The 12002-nt window shown below is 35.6% G+C and overlaps 1 protein-coding gene across 2 annotated transcripts; it reads left to right on the top strand.

Annotated features, from left to right (window-relative positions):
* Positions 1-3267: 3267 nt before the first annotated feature.
* LOC125666052 (uncharacterized) lies at positions 3268-11900 on the top strand. Of its 2 annotated transcripts, XM_048899167.2 has the most exons (10): positions 3268-3395; positions 4779-4885; positions 6415-6560; positions 7238-7399; positions 7490-7620; positions 8954-9056; positions 9425-9556; positions 9977-10062; positions 10276-10362; positions 11194-11900. In XM_048899167.2, the coding sequence occupies exons 1-10, from the start codon at positions 3379-3381 to the stop codon at positions 11297-11299; spliced, it is 1077 nt and encodes a 358-aa protein (XP_048755124.2). In that variant the 5' UTR covers positions 3268-3378; the 3' UTR covers positions 11300-11900. The 2 variants fall into 2 exon arrangements, with proteins under 2 accessions (XP_048755124.2, XP_048755123.2); XM_048899166.2 differs by lacking the exon at positions 3268-3395 and having other exon boundaries at positions 4710-4885.
* The last annotated feature ends 102 nt before the right edge of the window (positions 11901-12002 follow it).

Here is a 12002-nt window from a genome sequence, read left to right as displayed (position 1 = left end):
CTTCTACCAATTGTTGACAAGCAGAATAGGAACCTAAAAATTTCTCTTTTGCCCAAACTTCATACTCCTATATTGGAGGGAGGGCTCCCCTCCCTTCCTGAATGAATTTATCAGTTCATTCATTATTACATTTTTACCATTCATTACTACCACCAAAAGAGTGTGTGTGTGGGGTGTGGGTGTGGGGGGGGGGGGGGGGGGGTATCCGCCAATTAATGTTATTGCACATGTGAAAATAACTTAGTTTGCAAATGAAAATAACAGAAAATGAACATAGTAAAAAAAAAAGATGTCCTCATGCGTGAAACTGTCGACATTGGATATCGTGAACTTTATAAATTAACAGCACAACCGAAAAACACTAATTAATTATCTTAATTGTATATCGCATACATATTACATGTACTAAGCATTGGGGAGGGATTGTACCCCTTTCATATGGAGAGAGAGAGAGAGAGAGAGAGAGAGAGAGAGAGAAATTGAATAACTGGCGACCGCTTTATAAATCATTTAAATTGAGTAGCTGCCGCCATATAGATTAAGTGGCGGTCGCCAGTTACCTGTAATTTATCTGGTGGCCATCAGTTAATTTAAGCGGTCGCCGCCACATAAATTAAATACTGGCATATATATATGAAGATCTGCGTTACACATTTCTTTAATTGAGTATAGTTAACTCATTAATTATCTAATTAAAATGTGTTCATCGTCCGTTGGTTCATGTTTTTATTAGTATTTTTCACATATTACACTTTTATGTATTGAATTACACTGATTCCATAACAACAACATTTGACACAAGACTGTCATAGATTATTAGGCGCAGCTGTATCAATATCGGATGACAGATTGTTTGAATCATTTTTTCAAAGCAAATTAAGCTGTTAAAAAGGATTCGAGCCAAACATTTGATTATTGTGGTTTAAGATTTTTAAAGTATGTTCAAGGAGATCAGAACATTAATTTCGGTCCGTGATATCTGCTTTACGTTTATATTGGGTTTTTTAAAATAGTTTTGGGTGGTTTTTTTTTTTTTTTTTTTTTTTTTTGTACCTTTATGTATTCTTTAAATGGAATTTTAAAAATTCTAAATATTGAATATGATTGTTTTTCTTTTGTTTTTTTTTTTGGCATTCATGCAATAAAAAGATAGAGGAAATTCAGACTGTTCTGTGCTCAGATTCAATGTTCTCATACTATCAAAAATATTATCATAAATCAATCACTTGTAAGAGTATAATATCTAAACGGTGTGTTTGATGTTTTTTCAAAAATGTGTTTTAAAGAAAGAAAACATCAGCCTGATATTTACAATGACTTCAGATGACCTTCCGTTTATCGTATCTTTTTTTTTTTTATCAAACTCATTATCAAGGGCGGATCCAGGGAGTGGAGGTGGTTCCAGGGACCAGGGGGTCCGCGCACCCCCCCCCCCCTCCTTTTTTTACGGACCAACAAATTTAAGTAACATGCATTCAATTTCAATGAGATTTTGAGTTGAAATGATATGAAAGGTGGATACTTGCGTGTAATTGCATCATTCAAATTTCTCAACACCAGAATATCATTTTAATTCTACGGTAAATAAGACGAAACACTAATATATGTTTACGATATTTTCAGCGGCGCAGCTTGGGGAAGATACATATGGAAGCAGAAAGGGCAGGGGGTTTGGGGACCTTCCTAAGGCCCCCAATGGGTCCAGGGCAAAGCCTTGATGGGGGCCAGGGGGAAGCCCCCGGAAGCTGGTGTATTTTAGACAATTAAGAAAGGTATTTTCAAAGTCTCCAATACACATTTTCATTAATTTTAAACACAGGCACATGCATGGGGTAAGGTCATCGTAACTTCCTTCCATTTAAAAAAAAACAAACGATCATATTCATTAGTTTTACTGCAAGTTTTTTGAATTTTGAGACGTTTTGTACTCTTTTTATAACAACTAAATCAAATATGTTTTTGAATTCCGATCTAATTTTCATTTTAACTTGACTTTAAATTATTTCATTTTTTACCACAACAATGTGGAAGCATATACTTCCGTGCTTCATAGGAAGCTACGCCACTGATTTTCGTGAGATACATTTAAGAATTCTTAAAAAGTACATGAAACATAAAAGAGCTCGACGCTCTACCACTTCACTAGAAAAAGCTACATGTAGCTCTCTAGCGAAGCAGTACAAGTTCCCTCTTATATTGTCCGCTACATTTCCCCCCGAGTGGGGGATAGCTTAGTCCCGAAGCTTAGCGTGAGTTCCCTCTGAATGTTTGGCAACTCTTCACCCACGGCATCCGCCGCCACCGATGAAAATCATCCTTCTTCCCCAGACGAAACCACGTCCGTACCCAGAGCTCCGAAGACACTCTACATGAAGAAGGCCCACCAAACAACCAGAGTATACGTCAGGCTTAACATTGAATCATCTTGAATATCAAATTATTTAAAATAAAGATTAGATAAAACGATGTATGCATGCTTATCTGCGTTAATAAGAAAGTCTTCAGTGGCGGATTTTAGGGAATGCAGCCTCCCCCCCCCCCCTTTTTCAAATTTAAGTAAAAGCGTTGTCTTTTGTTTGAAAAATTTAAACGATAAAAGAAGCAATAACTTCTTCCCCTCTCGGAGAAATAAATGACAGAATCTTTTGATTTATTGAACTACTTTTATTGGGAGAACTTGCATGTTTTTTCCAAAACCCCTTAAAATTTGCGTCATGTTCTTAATTTCACCTTATCAAACATAACAGAAAATAGTAGAAATTCCTACATACGAGACATATTTCAAGCCCTATAAAAATCTGTAAAATCTACGAGCCCCAGACCCTCTGCGTCCTCCTTAACCACAAGTCCTGGATCCGCCCCTGGTCTCTCACACAAATCACTTCAATACCCAAGTATATTAAATGACCTATCTTCGTGAGGTGATAATTAGGTGGTTTGAAAGCTGTTTTCTCTATCAGGCGAGTTCTCGTGTTCGGATTTCAGACCTAAATATCTATATGGACATGTAATTAATTATCAACGCTATTAATCGCCATAGATATTAACCCACTAAGTAATCGTACAGATGAATTGCGTTTTGCATACATAGACGATAAGTCTGAATTCGCTACAATGTACACTATATCAGCTTAATTAAAATACCTCTTTACAGAAGTTTTGAAACTGTCATGGTGCTCCTTGATTTTGTGACGGTTTTTATTTTGAAATCCAAGCACATATGAATTCTGTTCCTCATCATTAACACCATTATGCTTGGTTCGTGGAATATTCAGCCCGCTACGCTCACGCGTGGAGTTTTCCCCTAGCTGGCCTCAAGAACAATTCTGCAGTTATCTTTATCGTAGCTACATGGTGAACTAACTGTAGATAAGCGAAATGGAGCCGGCTGATAGGTAAGATATTTTGAAGAATCGTTCACAGTTTGTAATGTACAATTCAGAGCGAAGTAAACTAGTGCATGTAAATAGACTTGACATAATGCGTGAAGTATGCGAATTTTGATAAAAATGTTAAGGTCAAACTTGTTGATTATAAAGATTGTTGTCCGTGTTATATAATAACAAATTTCTTTTGTTGAGATCAGATGAGGAGAGTAGTTTAATGAGAGGACGATGTACTGGTAATTTCATGTGACATATCGATGAATATAAAATAACCTCATAATTTTACCCATTATTCGGTCGTCGTCGACAGATGTGCCACGCGTGTCGTGATTGCTGTGATTCGTTGTCGATCAGAATTTTATATCGAAACATCCAACCTTGCATAATTAAATTCTGAAAAAGTACGTTTTTATTATTCCGAGCAGCATGTGCGTGTACCGTAATTTACTTAAACATCACCGAAAGACGGAGATTGAAATATTATGGAGGGACAGAGGTATCACAATGATATATTCTTCTTTTCGTTTTTGTTTTAAATCATGAATTTTACACCCACATTATTTAATCTTACAATCTAAAAGAAAAATGTTTTGTTTCATTTCATGATTTTAGTACTTAGTTTTTTTTTTCAATTCTATTTGAAATATATTATTTAATTTTTTTCCAATTTGGTAACCATTTCTATTTCATTTTTATATGTTTGTTACGTAATGTCTGTTTGAATAAAAATATGAACCAGTGATGGCGGGTTTGACCGGTCAACAGAGGGTGTTTACTCCTCTTGGGCACCTGATTCACCTCTGTTTTGTCCAGAGGTCTGTGTTTGCCCTACTCTTAATTGTGTTTTCTTTATAGGAATCATATCATTGATCACTGGCATTGTCTTCACGTTTTCGTATGATAGAATGTAGATTTGTTTAGAGGTTAATGTGTTAACTGTTATTGGTAATATGAAAGTGGACTGAATTAAGGACATGTTCGCAATTATAACTAAACTTAATACCATAGTCGGTGAGTTGTAGTTGAACTGTAGTTGTATGTTAATGTGACGAATTAAGAGATGATGATAATGATGATGATAATGATGGTTAGGATAAAGATGATAATGATGATGATGATAATGGTGACGACGACGACGATGATGATTATGATGATGATGATGATGATGTTGATGATTATGTTGTTGATGATGATGATGTTGATGATTATGATGATGATGATGATGTTGATGATTATGTTGTTGATGATGATGATGATGTTGATGATTATGATGATGATGATGATGTTGATGATTATGTTGATGATGATGATGATAATGATGATGATGATGATGATGATGATGATGATAATGATGATGATGATGGAGGTGATGATAATCTCCCTTTATTTAAGGCTTCCAGAAACATACATATCTGACTTCCATGATAAACATGCCGTGTTGCGGATGCCGGTTAATCCTTTGGGGAAAACAGGCTTACATGTTTCTAAGATCAGCTTCGGTAAGTGTGTGCATGGTGTAACGAGAAAAACGAAGACACGATACACGGTACCTTGTGACACTGTCCATCAAACGCCCTCTTCAATGAAAATAATACATGGATATTTTAATATCTTGTGAAACGATATGACCTAACCCTTTTCATTTTAACTTCCCATATTTAAGTAGCAATGTTCCATTATAATCTGCATAAATTATGGTGTTTATTTCTCTCAGCTGACTCGATATGCAAGATCATGTTCTGCGTATGATCAATTAATCGAGGTGGGCTAATGATGAATAAAATGTTACAGTGGTTTCAACACTCTTGTTTAAAGTCGGGATTTTGCAAATTCTATGTTCGTAATAGCGATCTAATCTACAAATGTAACGTGTTATCAGGTGGAATGTTGTCTTGCATGTTTCCTACCAACTGTTAGTCGTTCTTTACATATCAATGTGTGTACCATGGATTACTATATAGAACTTACGGCAGATGTGACAGATGAACCGGAAAGGCATTAAACTCCTTCCAGGCACATAGTCCCACCTATGGTGTCTCCAGGGATTTAAATGTACGTGTCTGTCCTACTCGTAATTTTGTATTCATTATGGGAATCATGAGATTGATCACTGCTCGTTATTTTTACTTTTTCATCAGCTAAACGACAGTCATAGAGCGGATAATAATTTAATCAGAATTTAGTAGATTAACGTTTTCCTTCGTTAAGGCCTGTGCCTCGGTTGCTTAGGAACCATATCAATCAAAAGAGCAGTTTTCCCCATTGTGTTCTTTAAAAGGAATAATGAGATTGATCATTGTTCGTTTTCTTCACCTTTTCATTTCACAACTTACAGTGTTGATAATGAAAGTCCTTACCGTCCATACTGATATCAGCACTAACCTGTTGTATGTACTGTCAGAAACATCATCTGTACTAATTTTCCATGTAACAATCTCGATAGAGGATGTTTGAGTTCGTACAGATTTAGATCTAGTCTGATGAACGCACGTTCCTCTTATAAAACCACCAGGACACGTACTGTGTAGAATTGACAACACATCGCTTTATGATGAAAGACGAAGATAACGAACAGCGATCAATCTCATAACTCCTATAAGCAATACAAAATAAAGAGTTGGACAAACACGGACCCCTGGATATACCAGAGGTGGGATCACTTACCTAGGAGGAGTAAGCATCCCCTGTAGACCGGTCACACCCACCGTGAGCCCTATATCTTGATCAAGTAAACGGAGTTATCCGTAGTCAAAATCAGTGTGCCAAGAATGGCTTAACAATGTGATATGATATGCTGTTTCAGCGTTGGTATCTGCACTGGTTAATATCCCTAATCAAACATAACTTACCCATAATCTGTAGTGGTATATCATCATGTACTACAGTCCTATATGCTTTCTTTAAAAAGAGTTCATGTGCTATGACTCATTTGTCAAAATACATTTCCTTAAAAGGGAGGGTGATTCACATTTGGAGATGTAGAATAATATATATTGGTCTCATTTTGTTTGTTATTTTTTCGTTTTAGGTGCATCATCTTTAGGAAATGTTTTTCGTTCGACCAATCAAAACGAGTCTTTGGAAGTCGTTCGGGAAGCACTACAAAATGGGATTAACTACATTGACGTGGCGCCATGGTATGGACATGGCTTGGCAGAGGAGGTGTTAGGGAAGGTACTCTTGTAACGGTTTTTTGTTGTCTGTATACAAAGAACTTAGCCATAATTCCTGTAACAGCAATGTTGGAAATATTTGTGTGCTTTCTGAAAGTGAGAATGGGTTGTTAGTTCCAGTTACCCTTAGTTACATGTAATATACAATTTTCAATCCATTCTATAGCATAGGAAAATATTTTTCAAAACATTTGTCATACATAATTTCTGAACCGTTTAAGATAGCAAAATGTTTTGGTAAGAATCATTTGAAAAAAAATAGCATAAATATCAACAAAAATAGAACTGGCTAAGTCCTCAATAGCAGATGATTTCAAGCACAGCCTAATATATATACAAACATGGTTATAGCGAAGTTCACCTTAACAAGATACTACAGTAGCATTCGGAGTGTACATACACATTATAACACGCAATGCAATATGAATACATGCATATGCAGAGATAGTGGTGTTCAGAGTGCATATATACTGTATTATAGAGAGATATTGACATATACAGTAACGCTAATATGTTGTACAAGATATACACACCCTTATAGAGTGAAATGCACTTCTAAGGTATACCAAAGATATTTTGAAACAAACAGTTTCAACCAAATGACAATGTGTCGGGACACCATATGAGTAATGTCTAATGATCTACTATACGATCTGATGATTCTGTTGTGTTTTAAAGGCGTTGGAAGGAATTCCTCGAAGTGCTTACTACATGGCGACAAAAGTGGGTAGATATAAGCCGGAAGTGGACGAGATGTTTGATTTTTCAGCTGAGCGAACACTGCGGAGTGTGGACGAGAGTTTACAGAGACTGGGTTTAGATTATGTGGATATAATCCAGGTAATGAGGAAAAAACCCAAACAGTTCGATAAAATGTCGCACATACATGTACTTACCAGACTTCATTATCGATTTTCTATAAATTCACAGGTCCATGATATGGAGTTTGCACCAAATCTAGATATTATAATAAACGAAACACTCCCAGCATTGCAGAAGATAAAACAGAGTGGAAAAGCGAGGTTCATCGGCATCACGGGTTATCCTCTTGAAAACTTTAAGTATGAATTCCTATATGTTTCTAACGACATCAATGTGTGTTTTGGGCGGTATCGTGATTTGTAAAACTGGTTATGACTACTGTGCAAACTTAATCCCATGTTTCTTTTGCCCTCAAGGATAAAAAACAAGAGACGTAATCTTACATCATACTTTCATGAAAATTAATTAACTGATTGAATGACAAACATTTAATTAAAACATATTCTCGTATATGTTGTGGCACTAAGGTTTGTGATTTCAAAACTTACTAAAAGATCTTTGGAATTTTTGAGAATCCACATTTGATTTGAACCCCTCCTTGTATATGTTGTGGCATTATATGTCTGGAGTTTGTCCTTCACATCAATTTATAATGTCGTGAGAAGCAGAGATAGGGGTTTGGTAGAACATTTATAATGTCGTGAGGAGCAGAGATAGGGGCTTGTTGAACATTTATAATGTCGTGAGAAACAGAGATAGGGGCTTGGTAGAACATTTATAATGTCGTGAGAATCAGAGATAGGGGCTTGGTAGAACATTTATAATGTCGTGAGAAGCAGAGATAGGGGCTTGTTGAACATTTATAATGTCGTGAGGAGCAGAGATAGGGGTTTGGTAGAACATTTATAATGTCGTGAGAAGCAGAGATAGGGGTTTGGTAGAACATTTATAATGTCGTGAGAATCAGAGATAGGGGCTTGGTAGAACATTTATAATGTCGTGAGGAGCAGAGATAGGGGCTTGGTAGAACATTTATAATGTCGTGAGGAGCAGAGATAGGGGCTTGGTAGAACATTTATAATGTCGTGAGAAGCAGAGATAGGGGCTTGGTAGAACATTTATAATGTCGTGAGGAGCAGAGATAGGGGCTTGGTAGAACATTTATAATGTCGTGAGAAGCAGAGATAGGGGCTTGGTAGAACATTTATAATGTCGTGAGAAGCAGAGATAGGGGCTTGGTAGAACATTTATTGGACCCTGCCATGTATCTCTGTCAGCGTTTTCATATAATTTTAGAAATCAATATTGGTACAGTGATTGGCATTCAATCAGATAATTATTCACCAAATTAGATAGAATGCGTTATCAAAAGTATATGATAAAGAATTAGGACACTGCACTGGGACAGCTATAGATTGGAATGTAATTTAAAAGAGCAGAAACTGTCACAACTTACTTTGCATCGTATAGATAAGAGTGGATTACTGTCACTGATAATCTCCACAGTGTTTTAAGGATGCAAACAATCTAACATTGTCCACAAATGTGATCTGTGATTTATTATATATCAAACTGCAATTTTCATAATTTCTTTATTTTTGTACATTGACCATATGTTGAAATTCAATTCAGATCAGTGATAGAAAGAAGCACAGTGAAAATAGACACCATTCTTACGTACTGCAGAGCCTGTATCCATGACAACAGCCTCCAGGATTACATTCCATTTTTCCAAGTAAGTAACATTCTTGGTGAAATAAAGAAACTTTTATCAATGAAAGGTGAAGATAACGAACAGTGATCAATCTCATAACTCCTATAAGCAATACAAAATAGAGAGTTGGTTAAACACGGACTCCTGGACACACCAGAGGTGGAATCAGGAGCCTAGGAGAGGCATCCCCTGTCGGCCGTTCAATATAAATATTGTCGATAAGGTTCTTTGTCCACACTTAGGGAAACACTTTGGAAGTTTAAGTTATACATTACCGATCAAAATCTGACAGGAATGGTACATAAGCATGATTCTTGTAATGTTATGGTGAAAATTATTTATTACGATGTCAGAGTTACATTCATAGGGATATTTTCTGTATTTTGGAGGAAAGAGGGGTTGGAGTGATAAATGCCTCTCCAATAGCAATGGGTCTCCTGTCAAATCGAGGACCTCCAGAGTGGCATCCCGCTAGAAAGGAAATCAAAGATGCATGTGCGAAAGCAGCGGCGTTTTGCAGAGTATGGAGGATATGTTTCTTATCAATAAGTGATGATATTTTACATTTCAAAAGTTATACATGTGCTTCCATAAATTAAAACCCATCTTAGAACAATTAAAGTTTATATTCTTTAACAAGCAAGTACATGGATATTTTATGCTGTAAATTCAGTTTTGTATTTCAAAAGAATTTATTCCGGCAAATTTGTCCGTAAATGTAATCTGGTAGCAAACAATTATGCGACTTCACAAACTTCCACGACTGTGAATGCAAGTTGATTCACGAATGATAATATTTCATTCCAGTTATGTCATAAATGAAAACGAAAACACCATCTTGTCGCACAAAGTTACAATAAACACAATACTAATGCGATATATATATATATATATATATATATATATATATATATATATATATATATTCCCTTTAACAACAGGATCATAACTGCGATATATCCAGACTAGCAATGGAGCACACGCTGGGACTACCGGGAATCGACACTACACTGTTTAGTACCGCGAGGTTTGGTTCCACTTATTCGATAAGATAAATACTTGCCATTGAACCTCTACTGTATTAAGTTTGAATTTTGATTTCCTGGAAATCTATATTGTGCTTTTTTGCTAAGAACCATTATGAATTTTGTAAATATCCAAGAAGTAAATTCATTAACTATTATACACAGTAAATGTTCCATTTGCAAATATGATTTAAAAGTGGCTTTCTTTTTTGTAGTTTGGAGAATCTTAGAAAGAATATGACAGCAATCAACTCTCCGCTTTCAACAGAGGAAGAAATGGTTCTGAAGAACACAATGAAAACGTAAATCTCTATCATAGTTTCTTTTTTATGTCCGAAACATTCGTGGACCCACTTGTCTTTTCATTTTCTCTCAGAAGCAAAATCATTAGTTTTCAGTACAAATGAAAGTAATTGATGCATGTGAAAAATGAGGATACATATTTAATATTTCTTAGGACTGAATCCTTTGACCGTTTATGTCCACGGATGATATAGACATGTAATGTATATTTTTGTGATAATTATGAGTATTGATTATAACGTTCGTTGATGTGGTTATAATGTGAGTTTTGATATGATTATGATTTTTGTTATGATTTTCTTTGATGAAAGGTGAAGATAACGAACAGTAATCAATCTCATAACTCCTATAACAATACAAAATAGAGAGTTGAGCAAACACTGATCCCTGGATATACCTGAGGTGGGATCATGTGCCTAGGAGGAGTAAGCATCCTCTGTCGACCGGTCTCATTGGTCGTGAGCCCTATATCCTTATATATAAGGAATGTGACTATGATATTATTATCATGATGATTAGCATTTTTTATTTTTATATCATTTAACAACATTATAAAGAAGATTAATACTATCTTGATGAGTATTGATATTATTTTAATGATCGTTAAGTGTATTGATGCAATAATGAAGTTTATTGATATACTTCTGATGTATATTGATACGATGACGCTTATTGATATGATTATGACGTGTGTTTTGTGATGATGACGTATTGTAACATGATTATGATGTATGTTTAAATGATTATAACGTATATTGCCATAATACTGACACATTCTGATATCGGTATGACATATATTGGATGCAATGGATTTTAATCATTTCTTTCAGATTTATGGACCCACTAACATCTCACCATTGGGAGGGGGTAGAGGTAGATGAGTACAAGCGACAACTTAAAGGAATAAACACCAGTGAAACATTTAAATTGGGATAAAGCAGCTCAAACATAACTCTTTGGATTAAAATCAGTTATATCAAGACATTTTATCAATCCTGAATTTGTCACTTACGACGTCCACATGAATTTGTCACTTACGACGTCCACATGAATTTGTCACTTACGACGTCCACATGAATTTGTCACTTACGACGTCCACATGAATTTGTCACTTACGACGTCCACATGAATTTGTCACTTACGACGTCCACATGAATTTGTCATTTACGACGTCCACATGAATTTGTCATTTACGACGTCCACATGAATTTGTCACTTACGACGTCCACATGAATTTGTCACTTACGACGTCCACATGAATTTGTCATTTACAGGGGTATTCTGGTTCTCTGAATCATTGTAAAAAAAAAAGCCACTACAAATGCTTTAACTATTGGTGTAAATGATAAGTGTTACAGTTCACAATTGTATATTTTCATATAGAAAGTATCATTATTTTCATGTACACATAAGTTAACATTTGATTATCAACAAATACTTCAAGATTAGGAGTGTGATGGGACTTTTCAAAATACACAAGGACGTAACCGCAGTCATAGAAATCGTTCATATAAAACACCAAGTATACACGCTGTTACGCTTGATCAACTTTTACCTTACAGCAACAGACAATTGACCCCACATCATATTCAGACAAAGCTTTACTCTATTCCATTGAGAAGTTTGAATACGTTATTTG

This window comes from Ostrea edulis, chromosome 10 (assembly GCF_947568905.1).
Source record: "Ostrea edulis chromosome 10, xbOstEdul1.1, whole genome shotgun sequence".
Taxonomy (NCBI): Eukaryota; Metazoa; Mollusca; class Bivalvia; order Ostreida; family Ostreidae; genus Ostrea; species Ostrea edulis.
This window is presented reverse-complemented; position numbering and strand designations above follow the sequence as displayed.

Bases quoted from the DNA above. Each gene is read 5' to 3' on its own strand.
- LOC125666052 (XM_048899166.2), top strand. From the start codon at position 4,711: ATGATGATGATGATGATGATGATAATGATGATGATGATGGAGGTGATG. The intron at 4,886-6,414 runs GTAAGTGTGTGC...TTTTCGTTTTAG, and splicing joins TGTTTCTAAGATCAGCTTCG to GTGCATCATCTTTAGGAAAT. The intron at 6,561-7,237 runs GTACTCTTGTAA...TGTGTTTTAAAG, and splicing joins CAGAGGAGGTGTTAGGGAAG to GCGTTGGAAGGAATTCCTCG.